The sequence below is a fragment of the Leuresthes tenuis genome, unplaced genomic scaffold, assembly GCF_036924035.1.
Source record: "Leuresthes tenuis unplaced genomic scaffold, fLeuTen1.0.hap1 SCAF_2, whole genome shotgun sequence".
NCBI lineage: Eukaryota > Metazoa > Chordata > Actinopteri > Atheriniformes > Atherinopsidae > Leuresthes > Leuresthes tenuis.
In genome coordinates this window covers 9615636-9638411 of record NW_027325356.1, presented here as the reverse complement: position 1 = coordinate 9638411, position 22776 = coordinate 9615636, and the positions used below count along the sequence as shown (strand labels likewise).

The following is a 22776-nucleotide window of genomic DNA, read 5'->3' as shown; positions in this document are numbered from 1 at the left end:
GCGTTTGTGTGCAGTCTCTGCACAGAGGCGGCTTTTGTGTGGCAGGATGAGGTCGCGTCACCACAGTGGCCTCATATCTGTCCGTAGAGACAATGGGCAGGTTTGATTAAATCAAACAACCGTGACTATCTAAACAGCAGTCAACATGGTGTGTCCGAGTTGCCGTGGTGGTGTTGTTTAGGACGTGACGTAGCTTTGACTAATTTAGCTGTGCCTCAGAGGAGTGGAGCTGATAGTGAACCGAAAAAAGATTCAGACAAGGGTTCGGCACTAAGCAGGCGCACTTCACTCTCTTTTTCTCCCCCCTTCTTTCATTTAAGAGGTCCACAATCGTCATGTTGTAGTCGTAGGCCAAATTGTCCACCGCGGGAGATCGTAGGAGAGGTTAAACAAATTGCCGAGTTAAACGTCAAACCTTGTCGGGTTACACTGAGCCTCAATCCCCGTCTCAGTGTGGCACTTCTGGAAAGCTTTGATTGCACATGGTATGCATTCACTGTGGAAACTAGCAGCAGGCCTAAACATACCAGCGCATTCTTTATGAGTGATGTGATTGTCTGGAGTTTTAGAAGTCTTGTGCGATGACTCAGACAACATTCATGCCTGGAATTAAACTTTTTTTGGACTCATATGGTAAACTACATTTAAGCACCCCCCCTCAGAAAGGACTGGTTTCTTGTCTTTATTTTGTGCAGACATTTTAAAAGGCTACATTTCATTTGATAAACACCCTGAGCTACACTTTCTAAACTAGGAAACGGCAGAAAAGAGAAGTTGCTTATAAGAGAATGAGCGATTGAAGCCTTCTCTTTTACAAATCTTAAAACAAGCATGGAATCTCCCTCCCTCGTACTCTCAGTGGACATTTTGTGGGTGGGGGCGTCATTGTTTGTGAAAGCTCCAGTAATTTTGGACAAAGTACTTTTAGTAAAAATGCCAAAAGGTATAAAAATAGTTAAAATGTACAAACTCAAAAAAGAAGCAGTTGGAACATTTATTTATTTATTTTTGAAAGGATTTTTTTGGCACTTGTGGCCTTTATTGAGAAGTTGCTTGACAGGAAATGGAGCAGAGAGCGAGAGAGAAGGGAAGGACATGCAGCAAAGGACCCCGCGCAGGGACTCGGACCAGGGACAGCTGCATCAAGCGGCTTCAGCATCTGTTTGTGGGACCACTCAAGATATTTAATGTTCACCTCCTGAGTCTCATTGCTAGATATGCTCTGCCTTAGCAAATAATATTTTGTTGGACCATCTTCAGCTTTGATTCTGGTTTGCAGTTGTTGTGGCATCATTTGACGGGCTTATGCAATGTCATGGCTTTCACTTCCCTCCGTAGTTGCATTAAAGCTGCTGTCTTTCTTTTCTTTTGATCCGCCTCCCTGATCAACAGTTTTCATAAGACTCCACAGCTATTTAGTCCCACTTTTTTACCATTTTACCAAAACTCACGTGATCAGTTTTCTTCTTACATCTCTTCCTTTTAAATGATCCTTCACCATTATCCTTTCTGAATTCAATAATATGTTGGCACAGCTCTTAACCCAATTTTTTAGTAGTTTCAGCAGTTTCTGTAGTTGTTTTCTTTGCTTGATGCAGACCAATAGTTTGACCCTTCTGAAACAAAGTAGTAACAACAATGTACCCCACAACCACAGGTTGGATCCTCCAGCATGGTTGTGTAACGACAGAAAAGCGACTCGCAGCATCATTTGGGGCTAAATAACATTTTGCCTGCTCCACCATATTAATCACTTTTCCAAAGGGAGGTTCAGGCCTATTTGTTTAGTTAAATCTCAGGGGTGACTGTTATTGTTGGCCAGGCAGTGGATATCCTTTCCTGCATATCAGACTGACTTACGACATGTTGGGACAGGGAAAATTTAGGACTAAAAACTAGGTAAAAAGAGAAGAACACTGATGTCATTTTAAACAGGTGATGTCAACACGTGGCTGTAACCACAAATTTGTTTAAAGACCGAGTGTTTAAGAAGCGAGAAGGGAAGAGGACCTCCAGTTTGTCAACAAATATCGAGAAAAATATTTAAATGTTAAAAAATAATAGGTTTCTGAAAGAAAAATTGTGAAGGAGTTGCACATTTCTCCCTCGACAGAGCATAATATTTGTAAAAAATCCAAACAATCGGGAAGAATTTCAGTGTGTGAACTGTCTGGAACAGGCATTCACAGAGGGGAGAGGTGTAGTGTGGTGAGACAAATCTGTGTTTGAAATCTTGTTTTATGAGGAAATTCACAGTGTGTGCTCCAGCTCAAAGGTGGAAAGGATCATGCCGACTGTTATAAGCAACAAGTCCAAAAGCCAGGTCTGTGATGGACTGGGATTGCATCAGGTAGCAGGTTTACAGGCCACAAGGAAAAAAAAAGCTTGTCTTCGTGTTAGTCTGCCTTAAACTGGACTTTTGAAACATAAGTAAACACGTTGCTCCAGCTGCAATCAAAATATAATTTCCCAAAGTTGGACCGACACACTCAGCTAATGCACCCCGGTGCTGACTTCCACCTGCATCTACACGTTCAGTTGGACTCAAACTGGTCTAGGAGCTGTGCATTCCCACCCAGGGCTCTGACCCTGAAGTAGCAGTGATAAAGTGTACAGTTCACTGCCAAGATCACTCAGTACATTTACGAGCACAGCTGCAGTTACAGCTCATCTGGTAAAGGTGATTTACACTTTTGTTAAGACGTTTATGCGTAAAAAGAATGTGACCGAATTAGAGCAATGGATGCGGCCTTTAAAACATAATGTTTCCCAGTGCAAGACAATGCAAAACAACATTCTGCTCACGCTACAAAGGCACAACTTCAGGAGAAGAGGGGACTGGTACTGTGTGTGACCTGCCTGCTGTGCTGACCTGTCTCCTGGAGAATCTTGAAATGGAAAATGCAACAACCTTGACCCCATACTGTAGCACTCCTTAAAACGTGTTTGCGGGAGGAATTGGACCACATAACACCTGAAACTCTTTGTTTCTTGGTGCCAGACGATCTATTCAATGTTGTAAGAAGGAACAACAGTTCATAAAGCGATGATGATTTAAGGTGTCTGAAATGCGAGCTGAGAATACACATGTACTGTCAGGCAGGCAGAACAAGGCATCCAGGCGAGGCTGTTCTTGGGTAGTTAATATTAGTGGGCTTACACCTGTACAGGTGATGCACAGTCAGCCCTGACCCTCCCAGAGACCTAAGTCTGACCTGTGATGTCATCACAGAGCCCCGGTGTAGGATGACACCTTAGGTCTATTTTGGGCTCCTGCTCCTCTTTACATATCTTTTCTATGTCCTTAATAGCAGCTCTCTGTGCACAGCCATATTCAAAAACTTCATGAGGAAGCAGCCGCAGGGAACTGTTGTCCCCATAACACGGATCCACATTGACATTCCTCAAGTTAATTAATGGCCAATGGGAGGTTTCTGACCTAGAAAGACAGTGGTATGAAGCTTTGAGGCTATAAAACAGTTGCGTGAAGTTTTACATTGCCTGTTGTGATCATCAAGCTCGAATGATGTGGCCTAATTTTTTTTAAGTATCTCTCGAATTCAGCATTCTGCTCTCCTTTTTTGAATTTAACATTTTTTTACATTACATACATATATATATTTGCTTTTGAAATGGTTTGTTGTGTGATGTTTTTTTTTTTTCATTATTTTTCTTTTACAAAATAAAACAACTGAATGAATGCCCTCCGAGAGTGGTGATTCCATTCTTTTTGTTAGGGGTTGTACAACAGTGACAGACCACCGAACATAGCCACTGGGTATGTAGATCTGAGCTGTGGGGTGGACTTAATCTTGCACAGTTGGATTAGATGTGAAACCCTAAAGCATTTATATCTAGAAGTAATTTGCAGTTGAAGTGGTTTTGAAGCAACTGCCAGAACTTTCCTAGAACTTTACAAGGCTTCTGTTTTTTTTAAGGTGAATGTCACGGTTTGACTCCGTCGGAAATCTTGGAGGGAGTTAAAGGAAAGCTTTTTTAATGCTCTTATAAACTTCTTCAGTCAAATCTTGTCTCCTCACAGTTTCTGCTACAACCATTTTATTGTTCACTTGTTTCTGATGTGATCTGATTTCAAGTCATTTTGAGGTTTTTGATGAATGAACCTTTTAAGACAATGACATGCTCATTACATGCTTCATTTCCTACTTTATTTGCTCACACCCATACGACTTTAGAGGGTGATGAACGGCATGAGCACGGTATGCCAAAAACAACAAAAATGCATGTCGTGGACTCGTGGCTCGTTTTAGTTATGTTAAATTTCAAAAGATCAAAAAGCCCTCCTTCTCCAACAACTAGTCAATGTAGATCTGTGTATTTTTACCTTTTTTTGGCTTATATCTAACCAATCGATTGAAGCATATTTTTATTTCAACCTGAATAGTTTAATCAAGAGCTAATTTCGCAAAGAACATCTTTCCACAAGCAACACTTATGCAAGAAGAATGCCACATATTAGCAGAAAACAGCCGTAGTGTCTCTTGTGCATGTGGCTGAGTCGGGGAATCCTCAGCTGATTATAGGGGAGGGTGTACGAGACAGTCCGATTAATGATTTGCGAAGCTAATCCTATTCATCCTCCCATTCATGCTGCAGTCACATGGCTGTTATGGCTTATTTTGATAGCCAAGGGACCTGCAGAACCAATAGCAGGTCCATTCACAGCACTGACGCACCTCTACGATCCCCTCATTTAGAGTCTTTTGTCTCTTGTTATAGTGATCCATTTGCAACAGCTGTGCACTTGAACATGGCTCACGCCGCACGTCTCTGCAGCCTTCCTGCAACAGAGGAAGGAAATTCTCTCATTGTGGCAGTTCAAAGGCAGTTTCTGCCATAATGGAGACTCTTAAGAAGCTTGGCTGCACCCAGTGTTTTAGATGGAGGTAATGGCTTGTGTAATCTCTGTAAGCAGGTGTTGGGTGGCCGTAAGGTGAGCCTAGGGGATGTTGTTTCTCAAGGTTCTTCTTTTACTAAAGAAAGGCCTTGGTTGCAACACTAATCTACTTTCTTCTGGATATATATTTTGAGGGTTATAAGATGGCAAACAAAAATATGTGTTGCATGGTTTCATTTGGGGCAGTCTTTTTTTTTTTTTAATAGTTGTCAAATGTTAGTTTATTTCACTAATGCCCATTCTTGTCAAAGTAATCCACATGTTTAAATGGTAAGATTGTAGGATTCTTTGTGCTCCTTGCGAACACAGCAAGAAATGCTGGTGGAAAGAGTGATTTCTTTTTTTTTTGTTTGTTTCTTTTTTTTAGCTTTTGCATTATAGAGGACATTATCTTTCATGCAGACCGTAACTTGACATCAAGGTCTAAGTATTAGCCACCGCAGCAGAAAATCTTGTTGCAGTAAATTGCCTTGAACTTGCGTACCCCCTGGCAGCCTTAAATGTGATACAAAATAGTGTATTCAGTGCAAACCTTTTTGTAATTTCCTACAACAGGACGTGAACTCATGAAATGTCCCACAGATGTGCAGCTATTTTAGAAGTCCCTTGTGTGCTCTGTGAATGATTGTTGCTGCCCAAGAGGAACTGTTAGACCGGATGATCTGTCACACCCACTACACACTGTGTGGTGGTGGGGGTCAAAGGAAGAAAATATAGCAATGGCTGTCTGGTGAACAGATATCAAACAGACATTTGGGAATATTTTTACATCCCATTAACATAGAGTCAAGTGACGCCTTGTCCTCCAAGTGAAAGAGTCTGTTGTAATCATAGACCCACAGAAAATTGCTGCCCAGCTCTGCCGCCTCTTTCAGTTCTTTTGTTGTAATTTGCTTTGATTGACTGTTTTCTGAGTCCCGCTTCTTTCACTAGCACTTGAAAATAGCCGATAGATCGATTGAGCAGACTAAACATAGACAAGCTAAACTTCCCGTAGATGTCCAAGGTGGAATGGCACAGTAAGACCCAGAATTGACTGTCCTTTTTACATGTCAGCGTCGCCTTATTGGCACAAAAGAACCACCGAACCAGCTACCCTCAGATTAAAAAGTGACCACTCTACCCCCTGAGCTATAGGCAATGTCCCTGACCAGTACATCAGTGGGGGCTGCAGTGGAGCCTCAAAAAGACACAATGGGACCACTGAAAAAATATGTCAGCTTGATTACACAGGCCGACTCATGTGGCTGGATGTGTTCGCTGCATTAGATTAGCTAGCAAACTTAGAGAGTTACACCCAAGGGGAAGTTATGGTGTAATTGTGCCCCCACCCTCTCCTACATCCAAAGCAACCAGTGGGGCAATACACCCTGATATGATGCAGTAAAACTGAGTCAACTTCCTTTCATAATATAAGGGGAAAAACACCTCAAACTGCTGTGAGAACAGGTTGGTAGTCACATTGTTTATGTTTATGCATTTGGCAGACGCTTTTATCCAAAGCGACTTACAGGTAGGCAGATAGGATAAGGTTGTCTTGCCTAAGGACCCCTACTGGAGGTAGTACCTTTCATGCAGGGGATTTGAACCCAGGTCTCCCACCCGGAAGGTGGCAATCATACCACTACACATTTCCAGCCAGTGGTGGGAGTAGGTGGCTTGTTTTGAAAGGGCAATGGTCAAAGGTTCTGTAAGCTAATTTTTTTTCTTGCTAAAGTGTATTGAACTATGATACTCCAGTTCTGCCTCCACATTCTCCACAATTCGTATAATTATTTGTCAGTCAAACAGTTAAGCTGTTTTACAGCAGTTTAATGCACTCACACTCTCTGGCCAGATGAACGCTCATGCCACTTGTTCTACATCATTTACTTGGCATTGCAGTTTTTAAACATTCCTAAAACAAATTTATGCAGCAGAGAAAAGACAGATAAAAAAAAGCACCTGCAGAGAGCTTCACAGTTTCAGATGCTGTGGTAGATTTATCCTTGCTGGATGGGAAAATGAGAGTTTCACAACAGTCCTCCTCTGCCTCGACAACTGCGGGGACGTGGCCGTTACAGTGGCAGTCTAAGCTGTTGCTAGCAGCTTCCAGGTGTGAATGTGTTGAGAATGTAAAGCAGGCTGGAGCTGATAAAGGGCACAGGAACCTTCCTGGATGAATAAGTATTCTGTCCTCAACAGACAAAACTGTGAATGTGGCAATACATCCATTTCCTCCCAAATAATTTCTCGCTGTGCAGTTAGTTAGTCATTTAGAGATGTCATGTAGGTAAATTGACAAAGACTGCTATAACAGACTGTGGTGTACTCATTAAAAGAACTAGCAAATAACAAGAGAAAATATGAACAAGAAAATATGAAATGTAAAAGAATCAATGGATCTGTTGGGGATATAATTTGAATGTCTTATAAATCAAAGTTGTGCATGTAGTTAGGAAGCTGGTCCTTGGCCCAGTGCACTTAACACAAGAGGATTAGACTCCAGAGTATTATTAGAGCTACTGATTATCCCCTTACCTGATCCGCCTAATTCTAGCTTGGGCCTATTTATTTAGCAGAAAAGTGGAAAAATGTTTGGACTGGGCTGCAGAAAGTGATTTGGCTGTGCTATGCTTCAGCGCTCTGTCGAGTCCAACATTGACTCAGAGCCCTCTGCTGAACTCATTAGGTCCTGGCCTTTTGTCGCCGCCTCCCCCGCTGTGGGGTTCATGTGATTAATGCACTGCTGACCACTGAGGCCAGAAGCAAGGACTTGTTTTAGTGCCAGGGAACAGCAAACAAAAGAAAATTGTCTCTGGAAATAACGGAGGAGAATGCAGGGCCTCAAAGCTGACCCGTCCCTTGACTCATTGATGATTACAAGCAAGTCGGTGTCTCTTAAAGAAAGTTCAGCAGAAACATTTCCAATCCATTTTTCTTTTTTTTTGTATATGGTTGTAATACATTTGTTTGGATGTAATTACACACCGACTACCTCTGACCTTGTGTCCACAAAATGACTTTTGAGTCCTAGGTCTCAAGACTGGGCGTGGGGAATCAAATGGGAACAGGAGCCTTAAATCCTGCCAGCTGATCTCACCAACATATAGGGCCTTGTACAAGAGGCTAAGATTTATTCTCCTTTCTTAATCTGCTTGTTGATGAACTAGCAGGTGATCAGAGGAAGCAAAAGCTTTAGAGCTCCTGAAAAATGTGCTTCCGTTGTCAGAACAAACAAACGCAGACAGATAACTGGTGTCTTTGGCTGTATGATGAGTAAGTGTATGTTCCCACTGTTCTGTGGCCATGCTCCATCAAACCCCCAGTGAGGTTTGGGACTTCTGCCAGGGTCCAGCTTAACTGTCAACCTGTCAACAACAATGTTCTGATACCACAAGAGCTGGCAGACTGATAACCAACTTAAAATATGTGGAAACAAAAGTGCTGCGCTGTATGGAGGTATAGAATGAACAATAGCACCACTAATTAGGACTGCAGTCTCTGTCTCTACTTGCACAAACTAGCTCCTAAAAATCGCTATTATACATATCGGTACAGGGCTTTTCATTGGAAATTGGGTTGTCTTTGACAGCTCAGACCGTACGGGGGGGTATTGCATGTCAACCCCAATGGATGATGAGAGAGAAAAATCCTCTTGCTTAATCTTTGTCATAAAACTCTGTATTAAACTTTGCTAAGGAACATTAAAAGAGGAGATAAAAATAAGTTTTTATCTAAGCTCAGATGGGGTCAAGCATGTGTGGTGTGAACCTAAATAACACCTCGGTGGTGGATGTGCATTCCTGACAATGAAGCACTGAGGTCAAAATGTGACTGTATAATGGTTCATGACTACCAGGGGAGTTTGGAAAGTTACATTTATTTAGGATATACCTAAATTCTGGCAGGTAAATGACTCCCAGTCTTGAGAAACTTTGCAAAAGTTTGATATTTTGTGGAGTTTCTAACACAGAAACTTTGACCTGAGGAGTGAACCTGAATCTAATAAAAACCTTTGCGGTACCTTTAAATAGAAAGGTAGAACAGCACAGCTTCTCAAGCGAAGGCATATGAGAGAAAATGTCTTTACGGGTGACGGGACATTTTTCCAATTCCCCAGTTCTATTCAATCTGTCATCAAAAACATGCAGAGATTTGAATCGCAGTCAGTAATGACAGCTGTGCTCACCTTTGCTGCAATGAAATGACTATGATCTGAAGCAGGGGACTTTATTTTCACAAGGGAATCCATAAAGACAGTTGGAAAGTTGAGATCATAGTTACACTGAGCTGAGGCTTCAAAACACTTATAGCAGCAAAGTGTATCCAGGAGCTTATCAATATTTTGCCAGTGGACCAACACAACCAACACAAATTGAGTAACTGCATATGATAACCATCCCGATTAGTGCGTAGTGTTTTTTGTGAGAATTGATAATTGATTTTTTTTTTTCTACATAACAATTAGTAAAGATGTCTGTAATTCCCATAAGCACAAGGAGGAAAAACATCACATCAAAAGTAGAAATATGATAGTCTAATTTTATTTATCTATTAGTGGACTAATTATATATCTATCCATTTATCCAGCTATCCATCCATCCATGCTATGCTATGCTAGGGCTAACATGCTAACATGTTAGAAAAGCAGCTCTTATTTACACAGTTGCTTATCTGTGAACCTGGATGAATATAAACATTATCATATATTAGGAGACAGTGTTGCTTTTTACAAGCTAAATGTTCACTATCTGTCCAAAAACTTGTTATTAGATATATTAGAATATTGTTACTCCAAGGTTCAGGGCTTTTCTTTAGAGGAAAGCCTTGCTAACTAATAGCTCAAATTTAGCTGTCGGTGCATAAACAAAGAGCAGAAAGCTAAAGGGTCACTTATTTCACCTCAGAAAAAGAGTGAAAATTGAAACGGAGAAAAAATTATTGTTAGACGCTGATAAATTCAAACATTTCTTTTAATCTGCTACAGAAACAAATGTTTCCCTAACCAAATCAACTATATAAGATGTCTTTACAAGTTTCTGAAGCCAAATAGTATTTGTAACTACTTTGAGAGAGTGTGTTGTTTAGTTTCAGAATGTGGATAGTACCATAACATCTGTTCAACAAACCATAACTTGTAATTTGTTGTTCTCTTTTCAGTGTCCAGGGAGATGAAACTCAATCCACAGCAAGCTCCACTGTATGTAAGTATCACGAATGACACAAGGACCTGCATACCATAAAGATAATTTCTCCGGTGCACTTCTTTATTTTCATGATCTTCACGCACATTTGTCCACCCCAACAGGTGTTTTCCCTTTCAGGTATGTGGAGGTGTGTCGCAGAATGTGAATAGATGCCTTTCTGTTGAACCTGTTTGTGCAGCACAACCCAAACTTTTACTAATACTGGTAGTATTTGGTGTGAATACCTTATGGAATTCTTGGAGGAACTCCACGTCACTTTGACATGAGCACAGCTCTAATAAAGTGGAATAATTGGAACAAACTCTTGTGGAGTTCCTGGTAGCGGAGAGCAATAGACTGCATGGAAATGAACTTGGTGTGTAATGTTTGCTTACTGGCAAATTTGATTATGGTTTACAATCTACTTGAGTCCTCTGTTGTGTACTTAGTGATCTGGCGCTGCATTTCGACAGACTGGTGATAGTCCAGAAATAGACCATAGACTGAAAAACCGCACATATGACTGAAATTTCTAATATTAGACTGAAGAAAGACTTCGGCATGAAGCGGTATTTCATGACACTTTTCAAATCCAAACCCGTTATCTCCAGTCAGGGTAGAAAAGACTCCGATCCCTCAGCTTCTCATGTTGATTAAAATCATTCTCAGCCACATTTTCCTTTTTAAGATTTGCAACGTTGCGTTTATCAGTCCAGTCAAACTGCAGTCACATGGATTGTAGCGATAAGACTGACATTCAAACAGGTTGAGCAAGCTGTCACATTCATTCATCCTTTTTCTGTTGGCTTTCATTTTATTTCATTGGTTACAAATCTCCAGATTCTGCAAATCTCCACATGCATTTTATCTGCATCATTGATAAATACATTTTATTTTGTGACTTTAGTTAAAGGAAAAAGTCACAAACTGCAGTGGAGTTTTAAGACTCACTGTATATCATCAGGGAGTGTAGGCTGCTTAATGACCCACGCAGAACTGCCTCCACCCTGCGTTCTTATGATGACGAGAACTTCAAGTCAGGTGTCTGTACTGACTCATGGACTGACACACGAAAGCACACGTCGAGTCTCCGGACACGTTTTCTGGCACTCGCGATTTAAAATGTTTTGTCTCTTAAAAAGGAAACAAAAAGCAAACAAACGGTTGCCACCAGTGCCGTTATATTAGGCTGTTTAAGTGGAACAGATGCAGCTTGCTGCTTAATTTCTCTCATATTGCTGAACTACCCAGTGTGTCAAGGAAACTGCTACAAAAATCCTGCAGTTTATAATGACCATCATAAACTGCAGCTCCCTTTAATCTCTTAATTACAGTTAGATTACAAACTGCCTGCCTTAGCCAACCTAAAATTTAGGAGTGTAAAATTTGGTCCTCCAACATTAAGATTATATTGAAATATATTCAGGCGCTCTCATGGCTCCCACATTATTTGATAAATATTTAATGATGTGTGTGTGTATTGGGGATATTTCTGAGTTAGTGCCTTTGTGGTTCCACTGGTCTCCTTTCGCTAGCAGGTGTGGAGGGCACACAGGAAATGAGATAAGTTAGAGAAGTGCGTGTGTGGGTGTGTATGGGTGTACGTGCATGTGTGCGTGGCTAAAGCCTGGACTGGCTCACACATTAACCACCCAGATAACCTTATCTGTGATTTACAGTCAGGCTCTTCATTGGATCCAGGCAGGCAGTCGGGCCTCATTAAGCATCAGATTTTAGACACTTATCACAGCAGTTCACTGGAAGATAGCTCAGAGGGGTTAAGCAGTCAGCTTGTAATTGCATCAAAAGCAAAAAGTCCAAGTTTGTAAGGGTAGAGATCACTAATTGGTGAAACAACCATTTTTACGAAGACTGTAGGTCAAGACCTTGATGTTGTTGTAATATTACTCGGACCACCGAGGGATTTTTAGTCAGGAAGCGATGGATTAAGAAATTGAGTAAGGGCTGATTTTATTTTAGAGAGCAGTGGGAGAGAGTTATGTGATTTGTTGGGCTGAGGATAACATGTGGAAAATGTGGTTACCACCAAAAACAACGGGAGCCTCTGTTGTTCTGGCTCTGAGTAAACATGCAGTTTACATACTTGGCATTTAGCGGACGATGTTTTCCAGAGGCGCTCACTATTAAACGAGCAGGTGGGGGGTTCAGCCTCTAACACAGGATGCACGACTGCAGGCATGAGTTCACCAAACCTTTGAAGTCTCTGCAAGGAGATGATGTCCAAATTTACCTCTACAGGGAGGAAAGATGTGCCAGATATCAGCAGCTTTTGTAAACTGGAGGATGTGTATTGTTTGATTTGCTCTGGCAATTAAACATATTATGTCTGATGTAAACAGAGGCTGATGCCACTGGTATCTTTTAGACTGCGTGTTGGGCAGAAAGGAAGCAAAGTTTGTGGGTAATCTGCATAAAAGTAGGGATATTGTCCGATGATTAGCAGGGTTGGGAATCCAAAAAAAGCACCAATAAACTTAACATGTTTCTGGATGGTGGGAGGACGTACCCAGAGAGAACCCACACATGCACAGGGAGAACATGCAGCTTCACACAGAAAGGCCCCAAACCAGAATTTCAACCAGGAACCCTCTTGCTGTGAGGCGACAATTCTGAACACCACACCACCATGCAGCCCAGAAAAAAATACCCATTGGGAAAAACAAGTTTCAGTTCTTCTTATCAGTTCCTCAGCGCAACCACAGACAGGCCCTGGAGGAGAGCTTTGTCAGTTCCAGTCTTTAGCAAACTAAGGATACCTCCCTGTCAACCTGTGTTCATGACTACGCCATGCATCAATGTAAATAGCTACCCCGAGGAGGTTGCTTCTGATTACACATTCTGATAGGAATGAATAGGAATGAGTAAATCTGAATCCATCAGAAGGATCTGACTCAGAGTTGACAATATTCAAATGATTCCCAACCCTAATATTGAGCAAGCTATTGCACTTGTAAAATGTGTTAACGTCATCAGGGAGGAATACCACTTTCAGGAAAGCTGTTATTACAGTTTCTGAGCAACTGGAGGGCCTAAAAGATACACAAGTTCACCCTGCGAGATTTTCAGTGTTGTTGGATGTTTGTATTGTTCACGCTACACAACATGCTTCTCTTGTGATTGGGAGTTTTGAAGTCACTGTGAATTCCCAATATCCGAGTGATCTGCGACAGGGTGTCACACACTTTGAAAGTTTTTGCCACTCTTAACCCCCCCCCCCCCCCCCCCCCGAGTCATCTGTCTTCTAAGTTAAGTAGTTTCAGTTGCCATACAGACAGCTCCTGGTGATGTAATCCATTTTTCTCATCTGGTTGTTGGAGGGAACTGGCAGTCCTTCTTCACAGCTTCTCTCTCTTGTGTCTGTCATAATGTTGCACTCTGGAAACATGGAAGAGACATCGGTGTTCTTGCTGTTAGTGGCTCAGTTTAACCAAATTCTGCTCCGTCTTCACCATGCCCTCCAATATGCTTGTTGTCTGTCTGTTATGTTCCTTTTCCGAGGTCCCCTGATCCCATCTCATGGATTCTCATTGGCAGTAGCTCCTCACTCGCAAAGTCCTTCCCCGCCGATTGCATCAGATCATCAGACAGGCCAGATGTTTGTTCTCGAGCCTCGCATATCATGTCAGAAGTGTTCGCACATAGAGTTTGATGACTCCCAGTCAAACACAGTTGCATCAGATCTGGGCCATTTGTCTGTTTTGACAACATTTCTCTGTACCTGAAAATTGGGATTAGTGTCTTTTGGTGTGACAACTCAAGCAATTTGGCACAATTTTGATGTCTCCACATTATTCTGCCTGTTTTAACAAACCCAGCCAGGATGACTGATTGTTGATATCAATTGCAAAATTAGCTATGCAATGTGTAAATGCTTCAATACCGACCATTACCTGGATGAATGTAACAAGCACTGCAGGAGGATGTGGGGAGAGAACCACACTCGCATATACATACTCAGAAAGAGGGGGTTGGGTTCATAGCCTCCAGCTGTGCTTTTCATGTTGCTAAAAAGCCGTCTGTTCCTTGTTGAAACTCCGGGATTAGCAGGTCAATACCTCAGCAGGTTACTTTGTTAGGCACTTATAACCAGCAGAGAGCACAATTATACAAACATCCATTACACAACTTCAGAATGGATGCTTTCTTATTTTTTTATTCACACTGAATACATTTGAGTGGGTGAGAGCGTTCCTTTCTTGCGTGTTAGTTTCTATTTTCTATTGTTGGTAAGCTCAGCGGTGTTAGTTTCGGTGTGTGTCTGCTTGTTTGCATGTTTTGCAGAGGTCTGCGTGCACACGTGTGTGTGTGTGTGTGTGTGTGTGTGCGTAGCCCTGTTTCCTGCCGTCTCCAGCAGATGTTTCGGGTCTCTGTTCCTCCACCTCCACCCCCATGCCTGCCAACACATTTGCTTCCAGAAAGACTCACAGTGATCTTATTCAGTTGATTTTCCTTCTCTGCATTCCTTTCTGTTTCAGTCTTTAAGTAATTCAAATACTGCTTATTATTTAGAAATTATCTTATACATTTTATTTCTACACTCAGTGATTTACTGTCTTAGAAAAAAAACTAACAGTGTTATTTGTGATCGGTTGATAGTAATTTGGTACATAATGGGAGGCTGGAAATCTCTGCAGCTACTGTGTCAAAATGCAACAAGTTGCCCTTCTGTCAGAGGTGATTTGCCACCCGCCTGCAGCAGTAGAGGGAAAGCCATTTCTCTTTTTGCCTCTCTTTTGTTCGTTGTGAAAAAGTGGAACTTATTTCACACTAATACGCTTTAATTTTCCCGTGGAGTACCAACTGCCAAATTCACTGAGGTACCAATCTGTTCTGTAGCGGCAAGCCCTAATTTCCAATTGGGGCTCAGGATAAGAGATGAGTTTTTAATGGAGAGAATGTCATGCCTGCTGGCTTCCACCCGGCCACAACTCATTTACTTCAGTGCCTCTGCTCTGCCTGTTAAAGTCGATACTCTCTGAGCATCGCAAAGCCAGCACTCTCCGTGCTGCAAGTTAGTGTGTTCAGCTTTGGTTCTCAGAGGGTTACTGCAGGCTGCCTCTCTGCCTGTGACCCCCCACCCCACCCCACACACACACACACACACACTTACAGTGTTAAGCACCATCACTGGCTTGCCAAACAGAGGCCTTCCGACCGTGAGGCTGCTGATTGGCCTCACTGTTGTCTTCCCTGTGAGAAACGAGGCCCTGAGGCCACCACTTTATAAGAGAAGGCGGAGGCACCTTTAACCCCGTTAAGCTGAGCCCACCACATCAGGCTGCTCATGTTGGACCAAGTTGGTGGAAAGGCTGCAACACTGGTCAGATCAAGTCGGATGAAACGTCCCATTATCCTTCCTTGGTGTCAGCGAGCTGCAGTCCTCCAGTGGAAAACAGCTAATTTGAACAATATCCCTATTTTATGCTGCTTCTCCGTCTATCCTCCGATGAACCCACATCATTCCCCAAAATGTGCAGCCGTAAAATTGGCCCATTGTTATTTTAGAAATAGAGCAGACAGTTCAGTAACCGCATAGCTGTACTATTTACACTCTGGGAATTCACATACAGTATTATCCTGTAAGCAGAATTCTAAAAAGATGGAAGCACAAAGTGAATTTATGTTAAAATTTCAAAGTCTTGCCCCATGGGCTGGATAGAAAACATGGACCTGGCCACATGACACCCCCCACTGCTTAGTGGGCTGCTGTTTTTGCTGACACATCCATGCCAGTTTTTTTTTTTAAATTGGCTATTAAAAGTGAGAGGAGGATGTGTTGACAGAACCTTAAATGGGTTTGTGACCATATGAGCCCCCTACTCTTTAGATATTCACAGCCTCTTAAGTGGACATTTCTTAAAGCTCAGAGTTAGTGTGTTTTATATATAACTTACCATATCGCAGTCACAAGCTCAGTTAAGGAGCCAAGGATAGTGACTTGTCTGAAGCATACTGTGCTTTATCTTCTTTTTTACTCCGATTGGAAGAACAGAGCCATACATTTATTAGGAAAATGTCTACTGTGGTAACGAAAAAAAGACCATTTTCTCATAGACCTGTCGACAAGTGACCTCTTATTGCAGCCACAGGAGTCGCACCCTGTTGGCCACAAGAAAGAATGCATGTTGAAAGTGCTTCCACGTTGGTTTTACTTTACAGACCCGCGGGCTGTCAATCCTTAAAATAAATCTGTTCACTGCCCGCTTTAATACACTCGTCCGCCTCTCATGCTTGGCACGAAGCAGTGTACTCCAGATATTAAGCTATTAATGCTAGAGGAGAAGATGGTTTTACATGGAAGGCTAATCAAAATGATTTAAAAACATAGTGCTGTGTCAGGTTAATGTTTTACTGGGATTTTTGGCAAACCTGCCAGATGTGGACGTTATGGGACGTAGTGAGCAGAATGGTTTCATAGTAGGTCAATAATGATGCCAGCTCTTAGCTTTTAAAATTCCACCTATCGGTAGTTACAAGTGTAGACAGTAAGCAAGCTAGTGAGCTAAACTAAGCTAGTTAAAGGGATATTTACATTTTTTTTGTTTGAGTAGCAGTGTGTGAACTAGCAGCTCCTCTAAACAGACGCAGGAGAGTGTGTATTTGTAATACTATATCATTCTGGTCTCCAAAACGTACGGTGGGTGGAGCCTGCGCTGTATTGTGGACGGTGGGTTTCTTGGTACTATATTCTCTGAATGTCAGAAGCCACAGGTCAGTTTTTGTCCTTACAGAGGCTGTGCACAACAGTGGTTCTTTTCCTTAGAAAATATAGTGCCATTAGAAAATGTAAATACCTTCTGAGATATATGCTTGTGCACTATTTACATGACTTCATGAGTTCGTTCAACATTCATTCAACCTTTTATTTTAATTTCCGCCTCCATTGCATTTGTCTCTTAATGTTTAGCATGTTGACATGAGTAAACATTAGCTATTTAATATGAGGCTTTAGTCTAATTGTTGTAAACAGCTGTGGTGTTATTGAGACTGGCTAATGCCACGAGTCAGTTTCACTGTTAAGTTCTGGCATCCACGTCTGCATCTAAAGGGACCAAGTGTGATCGGACTTTTTTGTCTTGATTTAGTTTCTTTTTTTTCTTTTTAAATCTGAGGCGAAACACATGTATATCCATACAAGAGCCTTTACATGGACTCTTCTTTAAGAATCCACATCCAAAAGAAACTCAACAGCACACACATTCATTCCATGTCATGTCCTCTATTTCAATATGACACAAAATAATAATATACTCACATTTCAGATGATGTTTTTCTTGCATCTCTCCTAACGTCTAGCTCTTCCTTCCTCTTTCTGTCCAACCATCTCTGCAGGGTCATTGTGTTGTCACAGTGCAGCTCGCCGATGAAGAGCTGGCTGTGGATGGTGAGGGTGTGGACTACTTCCTGCTGTTTGCTGGCAGCACACAGAGACACCTTACCAGCACCCTAAGGAGCAGCCATGACACCTTGCAGGCGCTGTGTCCCGGTGAGCCACCCTACCCACAATGCCTTGCAGCCTCCCTGTCTTTTCAGGAGGGAAGGCGGCTCCATCTACAGCATTAAATACGTGTTGAATCTTATTTCAGTCCTGTTGTGAAAGATGGTTGTAGATACCTCGGAGCAATTTTAGACTGCATTTCTCAAAACTGAAAGAAAGACTGCATAAAAGTATTTACTGCACTCAGTGGCCACTCAAGCTCTGTCAAGTCTGTCGGCAGATTATTGGAGAGGCCTTGTATTTTAATACAACCTCACCAGTAACCATGACCTCCATGCTAAACCTTTATAGTAGTCATAAAAGTTGACTTTATGCCCAGGCACTTGTATTAGACGCTGTAGATGTGTGTTTGCTGCAGACCACTGATACATCAAGATTGTCGAAATGCAATCCAGAAGATTTAGAATTAAAACCATTTATCATCACTAAAAAGTGATTATTGGTTCCTTTTTATTCCTTTCTAAGCTCCATATGCTGTAGCCTTGATTATTGTAAGAGGCGTTTAAGGATTTCAAAATAGCACAGACCTTTTCTACACACTCATCCTGTTTAAATTTAGGACGGTGTTAATTCTGCTCTGGTATCACACAGGAAACACAGTGTCATCCACTCCCACTGCCCCCATTTTTCAAATAGTTTTAATTTAATTAAAAAACTTTTTTTTTTTTGTTTTGGGGAGAAATTTCCTCTCTTTGAGTCCAACCCATTCATCATTCCTTGTGGAGCTGCTGCTATGATTACAACTTAGAAGATGAAAATGTAGCGAGCGTTTTGTCAGAAGTGCTCAGGTTTCAGGTTAATGAATGAACAGGACAGAGCCGAGAGTCAACTTTCACCGTTATATTTTTAACACTTTCCCTAACGTGTTACACAATGAAACGCAGAAAAGTAAATGAGCATGAACAAGCCAAAGCAAACGGGGGATGGTAGTCTCTGGAAACAACTAGACTTTAGAAGTTGGTTTGTAGAAGTGGCTCAGTCTGATTGACTGGATGTCGGCTGCAGACTGGCACTGTCAAAGTGCTTCTGGCACATTTTCCAGCTCTGACGGCACTGTCAAGGTTTTTGAGACCAAGCAAGACCAAAAGATGCTGAAAACAGTCCAAAGATTGAGCAAATCTGATAAACTGGGGAAATCATTTCACGTTTTGGGGCTAAAACAGCACAATTTCTGACCATTTTCATCATCGTTTTTCATCTATAACAATCGTGAATGTTGGCAGTATGGAAAATAGAACGCCACTTCTTTTGAGGTTGGAAGACTTAAAACAGAACGCAGCGATTTAAAAATCTAATCAACCACTATTTTATTCACAAGAAACAATGAAGAACATCAGATTTTACTATTCCCTGATATCTTGAATTTGATGGCAGCAACACATTTCAAAAAAGTTTGGACAGGGCCAACAAAAGGCTGGGAAAGTAAGTGGTGCTAAAAATAAAAGCAGCTGGATGAGCATCCGTCCATCCATTTTCTATACCCGCTAAATCCAATTTAGGGTCGCAGGGGACGTGGAGCTGAAGCCACGTAAACATGGTCCAGAAACCTCATTGTCCTCTCTGGGTCAATGGCCCATTTAAGACCAACAGAGGCAAATTAGAAAAATGCTTGTTGGTGGGATAAATCAAAATTTACATCAATTTTGGAAATCATTGATGATGCGTCCTCTGGCCTGAAGAGAACTGAGCATCTCTGATGTTATTGGGGTGCATTAGTGCCTCTGGAGCTGGCATCTTGCACATCTTGAAAGGCAACATCAGTGCTGAAATGTGTAGGCTTAGAGCAGTGTCCCATTCAGACAACCTCTTTTTCAGGGAAGGCTTTGCATATCTTAACACGAGTATTACAACAGCTTGACCTCATAGTAGAAGAGTCCGAGCGCTGAGCTGGCCGACCAGTCGTCCAGATCTTTCACCAACTGCAAACATTGACCCAAGACTGTTGAGCAGCTAGAATCCTACATCAGAAAAGAAGGAGACTACATTCCTCTCCCAAAGGTCCAACAACTGTTCTCCTCAGTTCCCAGACCTTCACTGACTGTTGTTAAAAGAAGAGGGAGTCTATCTCATGGTGAACATGGCCCTGTCCTTTTTTCACATGTTTTGCTGCCATCAAATTCAAAAGGCGCAAATATTTTTCATTAAATAGTCAAATGTTTCACTTTCAACATTTCATATGCATTCCATGTTGATTTGTTTTGCTTCTTTATGATATTTGCTAATCGCTGCAATCCCAGCGACTCGGAATAGGGGCCGTGTAAAGACACTATTGAATCTGTATCTTCCTTCCAGACGGGTGGAAAGGGGAAAAAAAAAAAACGCACAACATGATAAACTGCGTTATCTTATTAAGAGCTCAACTGAATTACAGGCGTCTGTTGGGGGTTGAGAGGAGGTGTTACTTTCTTTTAACAGATTAGCTCTGCTTCACTGCTCTCTCCATCAGACGGCTGCAAAGAGCGAGCTTATGACCACAGAAAAGGTTACAGGATATATATCTGCCATAAGGCTCGGGAAAATGGCCACAGACTCAGTGTATCACTACTCTGGCTTATTTTGAGATGTCCTTAAGTAAGGCATCAAAATATATCAAGCTTACCGGCTGGTAATTGACTGTTTGTAGATGCATACAGCAGTAATCTGACACACGGGAGAACTGTTGTTCCTGATTCCTGAGCGCTATGGACGCTCCTTTGATAAGGAGGTAAATAAATGCAGAATGCCATGTAATGTCCAATAAATCAGAGGCAGACAGTCTGTCAGCATATTTACAAAGTGGCAGTGCAGAGACTTTAGTCCCTGCAGGAGTGTTTTGGCATCGGCCGTGTGTGTGGACTGCAGTCGTCCCTGTTCATTCTTTTTGTTGTGACAGCTGAAAAGCCATTTGGATAAACTATCATGTTGTGTTGCTAATTTGCTCCTGACTCATGTTTGACTCGTGGCTGAAGGGGGGGCATTTAAATAAATTAAACGTTTCATTAGGTTAAACAATATTTCAGATCTATTTGTATGAATTAGGATTTAAGTCAGTAAATCATTAAGCCTGCACCCTGTTGTCAGAGATTATTATCATAAAATGAGTTCACCAGTCGACTGTAGAATTTGAAAAACTGAAAACTAGATTTTTAATTGTGCAGCTTAAGTTGATGAAATGAGTCTCGGCTGTTGTCTTTATATGTGTGGCTTGCATGTTCCCCCTGCTCCTGTGTGGGAAATTTCCCAGACTTCCTCCGACAGTCCAGACACATGCGTGTTAGCTGAATTGATGATTCTAAATGCCTTTTGTGAGGGAAACTGCACCAATGAGCTGACATCTGTCTTAGCTAGAAATGCACAGGTGTTGACTTAGAAAAGCAGAACTGACATTGGCATTGACGTCACACTCAAGTTTACCGTGTTTCACTCGCATGTCGTGGAACCTGGAGAATTTCACTAACCAGGCTAGTTATTATTAGCAATAAAAGTTGATAAAGAATTCTGTTGTGTCCAGCCCCTGATCTGATAAGAGAAAACTATTTAACAAGACTGTTACTGTAAGAAGAGCTAATAAGGAGTTTATTATTGCCATTTATGTTTGAGGCAGCCATGTTGGATTTTGAAAGCAGGCCTTGTGAGGTTACTCACTCTCTCTGAGTTGGAAGTCTAACCGCAGAAGGTGTTCCATGGGATTTTATTTCTCTTCTACTTGTAGCACAGAACTTCTAAGTCGGCCATTTTTTACATTAATGGCAGAGTGTTCTTGGTAGCTGTGAAAATGAGTATAACAAGCTGCAGTCGTTAACACACTGTCGCCCCTTAGCTGTTTAGTTCAGGCTGCAGTGCATGATAGTCCTTGTCTCACAATGTAGCGTACAGCCTCTGGCCACCACTTGCGGCTACATAGTGCAGTTAGAACAATGGAACACAGCCTCTGTCAAGGTCTACTTTGTTTCCATGTCTTTTACTTTCTGGATAACGTTTAATTTATTGTAAACTTTTTATGACTGTGTTGTTGTCAAGAACAAATTGTATACAATCAAAAAATTCCAACATTCACATTTGATCATATACACAAATAGATGGGTAACATACAATGCTCTGTGAAAGTAGTCACTCCTCTTAATATTTTTATACTATGGCATTACAACCAGTTTGGGGATTTATTTAACTGGCAAAAAACAACAAACTGGAAAGTAGTGGTAGTAAATTAAGATCTAGGGATGGCAGTCACCCCCAGAAGTCACATAAGTTATTCCAGTAAACTCCACTTGTGTGCAGTACATGTCACATGACCTCTGCGTATCTGTGTGTGTAAGTTCTCAAAAAATTCAGTTTTTGGTAGGGCAATGCAAAAAAATAAAAACATAAAAAAAGAAATGGGGGAAGAAAAGCAAATGATAAACCAAGAAAGTGCAGACTGCCAAAACTCCCAGAGCAGGTACGGGGGCATTATCAAGAGAGGAAAACCCAACATGTCATAATCCACAAACCACCACACCTACAGTGAAGCATGATGACGTGGGACGTTTGTCGTATGCAGAGTTAGGGACATTTTTCAGAATGGAAACTGTGTTGGATGGTGCTGAAAAGCTGTTCTCAGTCGAGTTGGATGTGTCAACAGAACAACAGTCCTAAGCTGATTGAAGGGGAACCATGTAAATGTCTCGGGATGTGGTGTGATTTATACACCACTGCACACCAGCAGAGCCCAACAAACTGAATCAGGAGGAGGGCAGTTACTCATGCATGTTGTTTTTCCCTTCTTTTCTTATCTTTATTTCATAATTTAAACGCTTTGCACTATCAAAGTGGTGCTCATATATAAACTAAATAATACAAACCACCCAAAAGTCCACTTTGAATCCAAGCTGTTTGGTGGTGAAAGGTTGTGAACATGTTTTTTAGGCACTGTAGGATCTACCGACTTGATTTTTATTTCAATAATTTTATTTCAGCTCTTCTTCTCTATTATCTCACCTTTTCCTTTTGTGTCCCTCCTTTGTCTTGTAGCTCATGACTGCTGCGAGGTGGTGTTGGTCACGTTGTGTTCAGCCACCCGAGCTATCTCCGAGGCCTCCAAGGACCCAAAGTGTCACGTAGGTCATGTGGCTCCATTGGCTGAGCAACGATTCTGCTTTGTGCAGGATTTGGCTTTCGACATGGCCCAGTTTCTGGTGAGCAGCAAGACGAGT

General features: G+C 41.7%; 2 protein-coding genes across 8 annotated transcripts in view; one reads left to right on the top strand and one right to left on the bottom strand.

The window, feature by feature from the left end:
* The window catches only part of lrrc28 (leucine rich repeat containing 28), a 362729-nt gene that overhangs the window by 143631 nt on the left and 196322 nt on the right, over positions 1-22776 (bottom strand). The window lies entirely within an intron of this gene.
* The window catches only part of LOC140301581 (A-kinase anchor protein 13), a 103158-nt gene that overhangs the window by 8489 nt on the left and 71893 nt on the right, over positions 1-22776 (top strand). For all 7 annotated transcript variants that reach the window (XM_072380126.1, XM_072380123.1, XM_072380124.1 and 4 more), the window contains exons 2-4: positions 10061-10104; positions 17440-17593; positions 22595-22758. In XM_072380126.1, the coding sequence (XP_072236227.1) occupies positions 10072-10104; positions 17440-17593; positions 22595-22758 (351 nt within the window). In that variant the 5' untranslated portion in view covers positions 10061-10071. The remainder of the gene's footprint in view (positions 1-10060; positions 10105-17439; positions 17594-22594; positions 22759-22776) is intronic.